The sequence below is a fragment of the Saccostrea cucullata genome, unplaced genomic scaffold (genome assembly GCF_032062105.1).
Source record: "Saccostrea cucullata isolate Sc308-1 unplaced genomic scaffold, CSIRO_AGI_Scuc_v1 ctg90, whole genome shotgun sequence".
NCBI lineage: Eukaryota > Metazoa > Mollusca > Bivalvia > Ostreida > Ostreidae > Saccostrea > Saccostrea cuccullata.
In genome coordinates this window covers 575,539-589,779 of record NW_026940868.1, presented here as the reverse complement: position 1 = coordinate 589,779, position 14,241 = coordinate 575,539, and the positions used below count along the sequence as shown (strand labels likewise).

Here is a 14,241-nt window from a genome sequence, read left to right as displayed (position 1 = left end):
TTTTAATTTTAGTACATTACTAAACTAGTCTTATCACTCCTACCAAATTAACAACCTTACAATTTCCAAGTGTCATGTTTTAAACTGTTACAGTAGATATAATTATACATGTTCACTAGGGATGTGCGATTTTATCGGTATACCGGTATATCACGATTTTTGTTGCGTGATACGTATCGTGATACGGAGACCTAAATACCGGTCTTTAGGTACATATTATAAAGTCCAGAAATTATTCATTTATTTGTTCAATCTTTCAAATTACAATTACAGAAAGTATAAAAAATGTTGTAAAAAGTGAAAAGAACGACATCATACCGTCCAAACATAACTGATTTTATATACATAAAAATTTCAAGAAAGCAATATTTTGTTTTTCTAGCATATTTTTTTAGAAAAATAATGACTTTTCATATAAAATCACGGTAAAAACTGCTTTTAAGAATATCATAATATTATCGTGATATTGTGGGGAAAAAATCGTGATATATCGCGATACGAAATTTTTGGCGATACCCATCCCTAATGTTCACTGCAGCTTTATGTACACAACTCATCAGTTTTCAGAAATACTTATTTGAGCATATTAGGTCCTGGTAAGAACAAAATTTAATGAATAAAAATATTTATCTTAATTGTTCATGTATTACTGTCCTTGCAATTTTACAAACCCTTTTAAAAAACTTGTTACATGTAAGTATAGACAAAAGCAACCTTCAATAATACCTATGATGTATACATTTATTTTATTGAAAACAAATTCAAAGATGGACAAACAGAGCATGCACTGCAATCATCACATACACATATTTTCTAAATATATGGAAAACAGCATGTATATACTAGATAGGATGTTGTTAAACATTAACTTTTCTTCTATAATCTATAGACATATAAAAATATGCATTGGGTATAACAAGTCAGAAGTTCTTCTCCAAATCTCCATTGATTTTGCCATGTCTGGTTAACATTTTAATTATACCTTATCCATCCAACTTTCTTTAATATTCTTGAGCTGATATGGGATGACCTCTACTTTGATTGATGGCACAAATCTTTTAAGGAAACATTGAAGTACTTTTTTTTTTATTCTTATCTATTCCAATTAATGACCCATGATCTGAAATCATATGTGTTCATTTTTACAATAACATTTAAGGAATTGCATTTTTGGAATTGCATAAGGAATTTCATTCACTTAATGAAATGAATAAATTTACAATATAATCAATAAAGAATCAATATGAAATTATTGTAAAATTTACAGATTGAATTAGTGAAATGCAAATGCTTGATCAAGAAAATTAATGTTTTTGTCATGCACAATCTGTATCTCTTTTTTTATTAATTAGAAAATGAGATATTAATTAAAATCAAACCTCATTTAAAAAGGTAACAATTGAATACCTGTTCCAATAATGTTACAAATATTAGGCCTAAAAAGCAAGGATTTTATTTTTCATAATTTCTTGAATGAATGCATTTTTATTTTTTGGCAATGTTGGGATATTAGTTACATCCTGACATCCTAGCTTGTACCGTTTATTCATCGTTTTAAAATCCGTAGTCAGTAGATAATTCATAACTTTCAGTAAAATGAATAGTTAAATAATTACCTGATGAAAATACTGTCAACAATCAAACTGTCGACATCATCATTGGACATGGTATAGGTCCCTGGTCAAATGCACCGTGACTTTTCTTCCCTGTTCGGACTGCATATAGCATAATACTTTACAGGATACTCTCAGGTCTTTTCTTTTTTCTTTCCAATTCTCACTTAAAATTTTAGTGTAGTGGTGAAGCGATAAACACACAACAGCACAATGCGTCAATGACTTTCTTCTGATCGGAACGGCCGTGCAACTTGCCACGTTCCGTAAAAATAAACAATTGCTTTTTCTCCATCCACATGCATCACGCTAATCTCAAAGGCTTCTAAGATTCCTATGCTTTGATTTTTTATAAAACTTTTTTCGAATACGTCCTTTGTTTTTAGTTCTAACAATAAGTGACAACAAACATCAAGTTGACAGAGGAAATTCGTTACCGAGATGCTTAGCATCGCTGGTTTAAATTCGCCTGTTTCAAACGCTTTGGTGATTCGCAAGAGTTATCTCCCTGTAAACGCAAACCTTACCTTAAGATGTTTAAGACATACGACCTCAGTGAAAAAAAACTAGTCCTTCAACAATCGCCCGGGTACAAGACATGGGTATTTTAGAAGAGACCCTATAAACCTAGATTCCATTTCATAGTAGACATTGTATCAAAAGAGATCGTCGATGCTCTTATAACGTTCAAGAGACTGAGTTTTGTTGACAGACTCTTGTTTCTGAAATAATGTTTTAACCCATATTATGATAGATAATAATGTTATTTTTATTATATTACACATTAAAAAAATTAATACCCATTGTTCCCAAAGTGTACCTTTTTGGGCGTTTACAATTCTCTCAAAGTACAAAGAATTGTCTAAAATTGCATATAATTTAAAGTAATACTATATTTAAAGGTGAAATTTCAATAGACAGAAAAATTAAAAAAAAATTCACAAATCTGATGTTATTTTATATCGTTATTTAATCATCATTTGACCAATTAAGGACATTGCGTTTCTGGTTATAGTTATCAAAACAATACTTGTATTCGTCAATAAGAGCGACAGCTCCCTCGCTTTTCTCTTCACTGTGATCAGAATTGTGAAGGAGGTAAGTTAGGAATATTTCTAGTATGTATATTTTCTCAATTTTGAAAAGAAAACCAACAAATAAGAAAAAAAAGTTTCGATTTTGCATTGTATAAATCTTGGTAGTTTTAAACTTACTTGATGTCTTATTTTTATTAATAATAATACCGTAAGTACGTGTATACATGTATTGTATTTTAATGATACTTTCTTGAATTCGGTTCTCATTTTAAAAATGTCTTTTAAAAATTTAAATTTTCTTTTGAGCCTTTAGGCAAAAAGTAACATGCTAGGGCACTATATTGTATTATATATTTTTTAAAACTATGTATTGATAGTCGAAGATGATTTTGTGTACTTCCAGGAAATACTTGCACATAGTATCGAAAGCGGGGGGCTTTGCTTTAAATTGTTTAGTGAAAAATTGTTTGCTCTCTCTCTCTCATCCCTTCTACTTTTTGTTACAGTGTAGTCAAATCGTAACTATCATTTAATGTGATGAGGATTAAAAAAAAAATTGTATGAAAAAAGTTCGAACCTACCCTAACCCATCCACCCTCGCACGAAAAAGGCTTTGCGAATTGGACAATTTCTTTTTTGAGTGTCAAAGTGTTTTTTTTAAGTTGGATTTTTTTTCTGTAACCTCCGCTTTAAAAATGCCTGAATATATACTTATTTATTAAAGAAAATAAGAAAAGCATTTAAGAAAATCGTACAAACGAACTACTGTGAGGACGATTTTTCAATTTATACATACGATTTTCAAAATTGAACAACAATATTCGTAATTATACATACAATTTTGAAATCACTTTAACGTTAAAAAAATCTTTAAAAAATTCTCAATCGTGCAGGCGACTTTTTTTCATGTAGTTCTTTAGCTTATTACACTGAATAGTATAGGCTTAACCTCAGTTTACCAAAAAAAATTGAATTGTACGAACAATTTTATTTTCTGCATATTTGAAATGACATATTCGTTGTCATACCTTCCTCATACGGAAAGGAGCGAAGGTTTAAGGTTAGTTTCATGATAAAGCATATGTGGAGCAAGGCAGGTAACATGAAATATATGTAGATATCGAACAGTGTTCAAGCTCAAAAGTCCACTCAAATAATATAATTCAGGAGCAGAGCAAAACAGACATCTAAAACATCAGAGGTGGGATCAGATGCCATGGAGGAGTGAGCGTCTACTGCGACCGTTCACACCCACCGTATCGTCTTTGTCATGATCAGTTTATATCAGAAAGAATCCCTAAACAATGAAGTGTTAATAATGAATTTACAATTAGTATGAAAAAAGTTAGTCAGCGTTTGACTTTATGATAGATTATATTTGCTGAAAAGGTTACTATATCGACCACCGAACTTGCAAAATCGTGGCTTTAAATGATACTGCTGATATTTTTGTTTCCTCAACTTATTTACCAAAATGTTCATACGCAGAGCATGCTCTTAAATATCGAATCAACTGAGATATATAAATCCCGCAGGTGATTAGGAATTATTGCTACATACGTAAAGGATCTTGACAATTGAAAAGTAGAAGTAATCACGTATATCGTAAAGCTTGGTTGTTAATTGGAAGTTTGTCTGGAAAAATCGAAAAATCTGAAAAAAGTTATTTTTTTTGTTCAGAGTTTATTTAAACGAGTTTATTTTGCATTTAACTTTGAAGGCCGAAGGCTCAAGTGAGCTTTTCTTATCAAAATTTGTCCGTTGTCTGTCGTTGTAAGCGTTGTTATTGTCGTCGTTGTTGTAAATTTTTCACATTTTCATCTTCTTCTTAAGAACCACTGGGCCAATTTCAATCAAACTTACCACAAAATATCCTTGGGTGAAGGGGATTCAAATTTTTCAAATGAAGAGCCATCCCCTCTTCCAAGGGAGATAATTCTGAATTAGCGAAAAATTAATGGCATCTTTTGAAAATGAAGAACGACTGGGCCAGGAAAGATGAAAATCACGTGGAAGCATTCACTGGTAGTGAAGAAATCAAATTTGTTCAAATCATGACCCCCGGGGTAGGGTGGGTCCACAATGGGGCATCAATTTTTAACACAGAATACATAAGAAAAATCTTTAAAAAATTTCTCAAGAACCACTGGGCCAGGAAAGATGAAATTCATGTGTAAGCATCCTGATGTGGTGTAGATTCAAGTTTGTTCAAATCATGACCCCCGGGATAGGGTGAGTCCACAATGGGGCATCAAATTTTAGCATAGGAGTACATAGGAAAAATCTTTAAAAATCTTCTTCTCAAGAACCACTGGGCCAGGAAAGATGAAACTCATGTGAAGCACATCTGGTAGGAAAATTCAAATTTGTTTTTATTGTAAAGTTTAAATCCAACAATAGGTGAACAAGGTTTTAGCTATTTTGTGTCAATGATTTTTAAAGAATTTTCCTATATATATCTTTAAATACTTTGTTCAACCATTTTGGCCCCCCCTCCCCTGGGGGTCATTTTATATTTAAACTTTTCAATACTTGAGCTGATTTTTGCTTCCATATAAATATAATGAATTATGGCTTTGTCTTCTTGTTGAAGATGTTTAAAGAATTTTCCCTATATATACAAAATTAAAATATAAGATAAGCAAGTAAAAGTTTAGAATCAAAGTTATGATTTCTAAACCTAAGATATAGCTTTCTTTAATGCATGTTACATAATTTAAATATATAAAATATGGCTTTGTCATTCTCTAATTCCAAAGTTATTACCAATTTTTTTTAAATACACATGTAAGGTCAAACTTTAATGTCAAGTTCATAGGATAAAAAAATCGTAGAACACTTGGAAAAGACTTCACTATAGTATTCCACATGTTAAAAAAGAATACCCTATAATATATCACTCAAAAGTTTTTAAAGAATTTTGCATATATATTTCAAAAATTTGTTCAAATTTAAGGTCAAAGGAATCAAAAATGAAAGGAGAGTCATTTTTTTTCATGAAAAAAAGAAATACATATATGACCAAATTTAAAGTCCCCTTGCTTTCACTGAACTGTGGTTCAATAAAAAGCCATTTAAAAATATGCCACCAAATTTTCATTAATTCCCAATTATCTCCCCTTGAATACAGGGCGTGGCCCTTATTTGACCTGAGCATTATTCAACAACTTTCCAGTGATTGAATTTGTTTTAAGCCAGATGCTATAGCATTTACAATTTGGTAATCATAACTATAAGAAGTTCCTTAATGTGAAAAGTTTACAGACCCACAGACGGCAGGGACGCCGGACAAAAAATGCATTTCAACAAATCAGTAATATTCAGCAATAATCAGTAGTGCCGCTACCACACAGGAATCCTTGACTCTGATCTATATATCACACATTGCTTTACAATTTGCGTTGGAAAGCCACTGAGTGCTTTTCAAAAAAATTTGAAGATAAAGCCGCTTTACATTTCAAACAATTCATTCATTTTCACATATAAGGGACAACGCCCCCCCCCCCCAACTCCCTGAATGTGAACAAAAATTTGTATTTATAGAAAAGATTTATAATTGACAATTCTGAGTAACATATGACATGGGTTACAGTGTATTTGATTTACAACCTAGAGTTAAAGATAATGATTTTAAAAGATTTAATGTTTTTTCACTATACATGTTAATTAAATCACTCCCCCCCCCCCCCCGCTTATCAAGTTAATTAAACATTTCAAAATAGATAAATCTGACAGATTGAAGCAATTATGACAACTAATTAAATTAAGAACAGAGGTGTTGAATTTTGAACTGAAAAATATTCGAAGTAATTGTCAAAATGTTCGATGGTACATTTTCATATGTGACAATCAACATAAAAGCATCAAACAAAAAAGGTAATATAAATTTAAACTTGTTCTCGTCGTTACTATTGTGACAATAGAGGAGCCATTAGAGTGGATCATAACAAAGGAATATAAAGGCTTTATCTTGATTCCAATAAAGAAATTTACATTTTAAAACATTTCAAAATTTTGTGTCATATTAATTCAGAAGCTTCCTTCAGGAAGTGTAGAAATTCACAATTTTTGTTCACCCCCCACCCCCCCTTAGATGCTTTGTGCCAAATTTTATATTTAAACTTTTCAATACTGCACTGATTTTTGCTTTACCTAGACAGCTGCTCAGATGAGCGATGTGGCCCCTGGGCCTCTTGTTGCTCATGTGTCGTATTTGTCTGCCCTTTAGATACAAAATTAAAATATAAAATAAGTACAGGTAAGTAAAATTTTAGAATCAAAGTTATGATTTCTAAAAAGATATAACTTTCTTTAATGCGTTGTTACAGGTAATTTACGAGTATATATAAAATATGAAAGCCTAGGAGTTCTGTATGTATAACGTCAATTTATCACGTAGTTCTTACGCATACTACACGGAATTGTATAGGCTTATACTCAACCAATGAAATGAAATATTCCTTATTCAATATCAAACCTAATGTCCAGTTAACAACCCACAGTTGTCCAGTATTGACGAAATTAAACAATGAAAATGTCGGTAATATTTCTTTTTGTTTTCAGTGTAAAAAATGTTTTTTCACCTAAGAATAACAGTGATACTGATGTCTTATTGTGTGATAATTTTAAAACGATCAAAGGAATCAAAAATGATGCAGAAGAATTTGAGGCGGGCCGACAATCAGTCGTTTACATGTCTACCTACAACTGTGACCTTTCACCTTCCGTCTGCCCTCCCGGTAACCTCAAAACGCGTCACCCAACTTCCTGTTCGTATACTAATCGACGGGATGCTCAGATCAGGACAATGGAGGAAAATGAGGATTCAGAAGTGTTGTGCCTGCAGGTACAGAAGTCATAATAAAGTAAACAAAAGGTCCATCGACCACATTGCTCACCTGAACACTTTAGTTAGAGATAAGCAGGAATCAGTACTTGAAAGTTTAATATAACAAGACTATGAAGAATAAATATAGCCCCAGCCTAACTCTGAATGATGACTGGCACAAAACTATGAGTTATGCATGATGACTTCTATGTTCTTGAGAAGAATATTTTCAACCAATGAAAGAAATATTCCTTATGTTATTATATAAAGTATGATTACCAAAAGTGGTCCCACCCTAACACAAGTCATGATTTGAAGAAATCGAATCATAACCCAAAGAATTAATTACATTACATTAATTACATTAATATTACCAAAAAATTATTATAATGAAATGACATTAATAAAGTAACGAAGAAAAATAACGAATAAGAAAAATTTACTGAGGGATAAAGTACGGAAGCCCTGGAGGGACATTGACTTACTTGTTATGACTTATTTGTTATAACTTTTTTGTTTTGACTTATTTGTTTTGAGACTTTTTTTGTTACTTCTAACTAAGTGTAGGTAAGCTATTGAGAACGATTAATTGTAGTTTTGTAGTTAAACTTACAAAACTGATGTGATTACTAAAATATTTTCATCTGTTAATTACGGACTCCCTTGAGAGATATTGACTTATTCCTTATGTGTTTTGCCTTATTTCTTATGTGTTTTGACTTATTTCTTATATGTTTTGACAAAAGTTCTGATGAATTAACTTTGAACACTTTATTTTGAATTTGTTATGACAAGTTTATTTACAAAAAGTGGTGTGAAAGATGAAGACAACGTATAGTTTCAGAAAATAGTCCTTGAATTTATTACTAACGACAAAATGAAATACATAGTAGTGATTGTCAGTTTGTCAATCATCATGCAAACTGAAAGTTACATATAAGATTTACGTAATAACTTTTATATGAGAATTAAGTTATAACAACAAAAAGAATATTTACTTTAGAAATCACAACTGTACTGGACGTTAAACTACAATTTGTTAATCAAAAACCACAGTTAAAATAGGACTAAATACCATTTTTATCAGAAAAGTAAGCCAAACAACAGGTTTTCAATAGCTTTCCTACATTTAGTTATAACTTGCTACGAAACAATCACAACAAATAAGTCAAAACAAAAAAGTAATCCTAATAAAGTGTTAAAAGTCATTGAAGAATTTATCTAGTTGATTCAGATACCCTCTCGATCTCTCCCTCATGTTTTAAGCTCACCTTGGTGTCGTCGTGTAGTCGTTAACTTTGTAAAACCTTCTCCAAAACTACGGGACCAATTTTAACCAAACTTCTCACAGATCCTTGGGTGAAGGAATTCAAGTTTGTTCAAATGAAGGGCCAAAACCTCCTCCAAGGGAGATAAGTATGATAAAGCGAAAATTAAATAGAATCATTGAAAATTTTTCTTCTGACAAACCAGTGGGCCAGAAAAGATGAAACTCATGTGGAATCATTGTCAGCTAGTGTAGTTTTAAGTTTGTTCAAATCATGACCCCCAGGGGTAGGGTGGGACCACAATGGACGATCAAAGAATAACATAAGAATATATATGAAAACTATATTTAAAAAATCTTCTTCTCAAGAACAGCAAAGCTAAGATTTGTCAAATTGATGTGAGAGCATTTTCAGGTGGTGTAAATGGAATTTTGCTCAAATTATGACCCCCCTCCATCTTTCTTTCAGGTGTACGTCGGGACCACATTTAAGATTTTTAATACTAAACTGGTTTTTTTTTCCTAGCCATTGTGCTCATGTGAGCGATGTGACCCCTGTGCCTCTTGTTTAAAAGAGTATAAAAAATACAATGAATCATTACAAAAAATATATATTACCCATTATGGCTTTGCTCTTCTTGAGAAAATGATTCAATATGAAGTATGTGGCCCCAACCTATCCCGGGGGTTGTAATTTTGACATATTGTAAATTTTGAATTTACCGGGTGCCAGTAAAAACAATTCAAAATTTACAACATGACAATTTGAACAAACTTCAATCTATACCATGTAATAAAGCTTTGGAGAAAATTTCAATTTCTCGAGAGAAAATCTTTTTAAAAGATGCCATAAAGTTTTCACTTTTTAAAAAAAAATATCTCCCCTTGAAAGAGTACGTGGCCCTTCATATGAACAAATGATCCCCTTCACCCAATAATGTTTTTAAAAATTGGTTTAGTGAATTTGAGGAGGAAGATGAAAATGTGAAAAGTTAATGACATCAACTTAAGCCTTTTCTCAGATGAGCTAAAAGGTTATAGTATGAACTGTGGATTTTTGTCAGGTAACATTAAATTCAATTTGTCCAATGAATTTGACTGAAAGCTAACTAGCATTGAAGACTATAAAGACCAATCAATTGTACATCTTCAAAATTGTCTAGTTTAATACGTCATATGAATTAGTTTGAAGAAAAAAAAATATACTCATATCATAGCAAGATGGTGAAATTATTACAAAGGTTAACATGACTTAATCCTTGCAAATGCGTGATATATTTCACACCCTTAAAACAATTGCATTATTAAACTTTTTTACAGTTAATTGTTTAATGATTCCTTTAGGGCGTATGGTATGCAAGGGATCTAGAAGCCATTGTAAGGAAGACTGCATTCAACTTTCAATATTCCTACAGCTTTTTGCACGATAGCACTGGACATTTCAATGCCTCCCAGAAACTCCATCCACCCTGTGATGAACAAGATGCCATTATATTAAAATCAATCAACGAGTGTGAGTTTAAAGAATGCCACTACTCATCTGAAAGAACCAAAATTTTCAAATGCATCGAAGATATCTGCAAAATAAAAAATATCTTGCAAGTAATGTCGGAGACGTGTCTTGGTTGTATATTCCAAGGCACTGAGGAGGATAACTTCGAAGAGTGTACAAAATCAACCTACGCCTTCAACCCAACAGGGTTACTTCTCCTCAGTAAATACAGTCTGCTCAATCACCAACGCGGCCTATACCATCCAATCAAAACCTTTGATAAGGCAGGAAGGGAAAAGTCCTCAGAGATCGTGCAGCGTGGTTACCTTGATGTAGAGGTAGAACGAAGCATTTTTATTACCTAAGTAGAATGGAGCATTTTAATATATTATATAACTTTGTGAAATCCGGTAACACTCAAAACGTACTTATTTTTTAATAACGACCGCTGAAAGCGAATAATGACCTGTTGATTTTTCTGTTTCATATAGTAAAGAACGTTAATACAAAACAATTTTATTTGTGAATATTTTTCGGGAATAATTAGCACATACCATTCCATGGTTGAGTTCGATCTTTCCGCTCGACGAGCAGAGTTTTGACGCTGTTAATAGCTGTTTATGCGATTACGGCAAAAATATTAAGATTGCTTGTGTATTTATATTTTGTCAATTTTGTCTGCAAGTGTAAACGCGTTGTTGCTATTCAAATTGATCAATTATGATATGGGAAATTTATTGAAAATTTCCTCTGATTAATATTCAATGAATTCTGAAACATTTACATTCAACTTATTTATGGTTAATACTATCTCTGAAAATAATAGGATGATATACCTTGCACAAATAAATTTGGGAAATAATTATTTATATAATATAATAAATAAGAACAAACGAATTTAGTATTGATCATAACATTCTCTCTTCTACTAAAAATATTAAAATGAATTTCTAAAGAAACTAAGGTTTAAATGGTATTTCAGTAGGTTTTATATTGAGAAATAGCAATACAGATTAAATATTACACTAAAGTTTATATATATATATATATGAAAATATCTGACATTGAATCTCAAAGCTGATTATGGTACAAAAGTCAATTATTGATTAAAAAAGTATAAAATGGTAAATTATTTTCGGGTAAGAAAGATTTAAACTAAAGATTCGAAGTGCTCTTATTTGGTTATTATGATTCTCATTTTAGATTGAAACTGTAGTCATTCATGCGAAAAAGATAAACCCTAGATTGGTCGGATTTTGGCTGACATGTCCATACCCTTTCTTAAGCCTTCGGTTTTAATTCTGTGAATTTCTTCTAGTGTAACTTTCCTTTTGCATTTGAAATATTCTAGGCGTTGACGTAATTTCGTCTATCTAATCGATACATAGGGCTCACGGTGGGTGTGAATGGTCAAATGGGGATGCTAACTCCTCCTAGGCACCTGAACCACCAATAGAATTTCCAGGGCTCTGTATTTATGCCCTGTTTGTAAATTTGCATTTTTTATAGATTTTTTTTTAGATTGATAACTATTTGTTATTGCAGGTTCTTTTTTGTACTGTTTTTTCCCTAATTTTTTTACTATCTTTTTTACTCATATGAAGCAGAATTAGTGCAAAATCTTATGCATGAAAAGAAGAAAACACTTGCTGTGGCTTTCAACCCGACATTTACATATATGGACGACGTATTGTCAATTAACAATGATAATTTCCATTCTTATGTCCATATGATATATTCTGGTGAGCTTGAGATAAAAGACACCACAGAGTCTGACACATCTGTTTCGTATTTGGATATTTTACTTGAAAAGCTCTATGATAAATGTGATGACTTTAACTTTTCAATTGTCAACTTCCATTACTTATGCAGCAATATACCTTCATCACCTGCATACGGGGTTTATATCTCTCAGTTATTCGATGCGCAAGAGCATGCTCTACGTATGAACATTTTTTTAAATTAGGTAAATTATTGACAAACAAAGTAATGAAACAGTAATTTCAGCAGTCTCGTTTAAAGTCACCATTTCGTAAGTTCTGTGGTCGATACAATGACCTTGTCAGCAAATACAATTTATCATTGCTGACTGACGTTTTTCATTTATACACTGAATTTTCGACGGATTTTTCCGTTATTTCCCGATCAAGAAAAGGGGCACACGGCGGTTGTGACCGGTCGGCAGGGGATGCTCACTCCTCCATTGCACCTGATCCCACCTCCGATGTTTTGGAGGTTCGTGTTTGCTCTGCTTCTATTTTGTATTGTTTTATAAACTTCTGATCTTGAATACTGTTCGTTATATCCATATGTTTCACTACACTTACTTTATGATAATATTATTCAATAGACTTGAAACCTCTAGGGATTTTTGCTCAATTAAATCACATACTAATAAGATAAAAGAGTGTCTCAAAACAAGATATCAGAAACTGCTAGCAAGTCAAAATCATTATCAATACATTTATTTTCAAAGTTAACCTTGAACTTCTTAAAGAAAATATGCAAGGTTTTTATGAGCTTTAACAGCAAATCAAATGGAAGCAAAATCGAGTAACATCTTCTCCGATCAAATATCTTTTACAGGTTCATCATATTGGGCGGGTCGTCTGCACACACTTAACGGAGAAATTTGGTGACGAATATGTTGAAGGTTTGTAGAATATCGTATTAAATTCTAATGATAAATCGCGCAGTCTGATGAAAATCAAACTGTAAATCATGAAATATTGTTTGTTTTCTAAGTCATCCACGACTGAATTAAAAAAAAAACAAAAGATAAAACAAAACCATCAATCAAGCATTGCAAAAGTACTAATTTATTCTTATTTTATAAATAAAGTTGGAAACACATTCAAAAGTTATGAAAAGAAGAACTTCTTTGAGTTTGAAGCCTTATATACGAGACTACAGAACGTACCTAAAGTTATCATACTGGGCGATCTAAACGCCAGTCCCGCCATAACCAAGGGGAGTATCGCATCACAATTTTCTGGGAACTTGGAAGTCTTACGAGACTTCGGATACAAAGATCCAGTATCCGATTCTTTCAAGCACAGGGAAGCTGATTGCTCTTACTGCTGCGGAAACGCCTTGGTCCGGAAACCCGACATAGGTGTCTGTTCCAAGACCAGTTCAGCGGTTGGATACATATTTGATCACGTGATGGTCAAGGGTTTCGATGTTTTCGATACCCAAGAAGATTATCTAAAAAACAACGCAGTATGTATTTTTATTCAATATTGTAAACAGTTCATTACTTTTTTTTAAAATTAAATGCAATAGTTACAAATGTATCAAACTTTACCTATATACATTAATGCAGGGAACAAATTAAGACTAATTGATTTTGTTGTTGTACACATAGTCGGCGGTATTTCAGCCCTATTAATAATATTATGGCGGGGACTGATTAAAAAATTTACAGTTAAATGTATTTTTTAACCTGTACATAAACCATGTATTAACTATTTACAAAGAACTTATTTGGAACCATCCTCTCTCGAAACTGAGTACTTTTTTTTTCTTAACAGGCCTTTCGCATTTTCCTGACGGACGATGCATTCTCCGCCATGTCTCGACATTATGGATTTACTGTGCCAGTAATTGTAAAGTAAAGCATCTACAATATTTTATGAGTCAACTTAAGACTTTTCCTTAAACATTGTGTTGGGACCTGAAAATGTAACAAAATGTATGTTCATCAATAAATTTTACAAAGCATGATTTTTTTTATTCTAAAGAATAGGATACATATATGAAGCAGTTTTAATTATTGTTAATCAGTTGGTTTATTAAGTTGGCAGAGTTTCAACTTTGAATAAAATTTTGGAAAATACATAATTATTTTCATGACAACTTGAAACCAATCCCTCTAAACCTTACAAATGTACAAGAAAATACAGAAACCAGTCCCTATTACAAATGTAGAAATGAAGTAACAATTTTTCACTCTCATATTTATAGACCCGCATCTTCGGCCGTAACTTAAATTTGGTCGTCAT

At 32.0% G+C, this 14,241-nt stretch overlaps 1 protein-coding gene across 1 annotated transcript; it reads left to right on the top strand.

The window, feature by feature from the left end:
* The first annotated feature begins 7,307 nt into the window (after positions 1-7,307).
* On the top strand, positions 7,308-13,963 carry LOC134256508 (uncharacterized). Its single transcript, XM_062739145.1, has 5 exons — positions 7,308-7,496; positions 10,090-10,575; positions 12,824-12,890; positions 13,080-13,459; positions 13,771-13,963. The coding sequence occupies exons 1-5, from the start codon at positions 7,344-7,346 to the stop codon at positions 13,852-13,854; spliced, it is 1,170 nt and encodes a 389-aa protein (XP_062595129.1). The 5' UTR covers positions 7,308-7,343; the 3' UTR covers positions 13,855-13,963.
* Positions 13,964-14,241: the final 278 nt, after the last annotated feature.

What these genes read in the sequence shown, in the direction of transcription:
- LOC134256508 (XM_062739145.1), top strand. Translation starts at nt 7,344, where the DNA reads ATGTCTACCTACAACTGTGACCTTTCACCTTCCGTCTGCCCTCCCGGT. An exon ending in CAGAAGTGTTGTGCCTGCAG is followed by an intron (nt 7,497 to 10,089) that starts GTACAGAAGTCA and finishes TGATTCCTTTAG; the next exon opens with GGCGTATGGTATGCAAGGGA. An exon ending in TGGTGACGAATATGTTGAAG is followed by an intron (nt 12,891 to 13,079) that starts GTTTGTAGAATA and finishes TTATAAATAAAG; the next exon opens with TTGGAAACACATTCAAAAGT.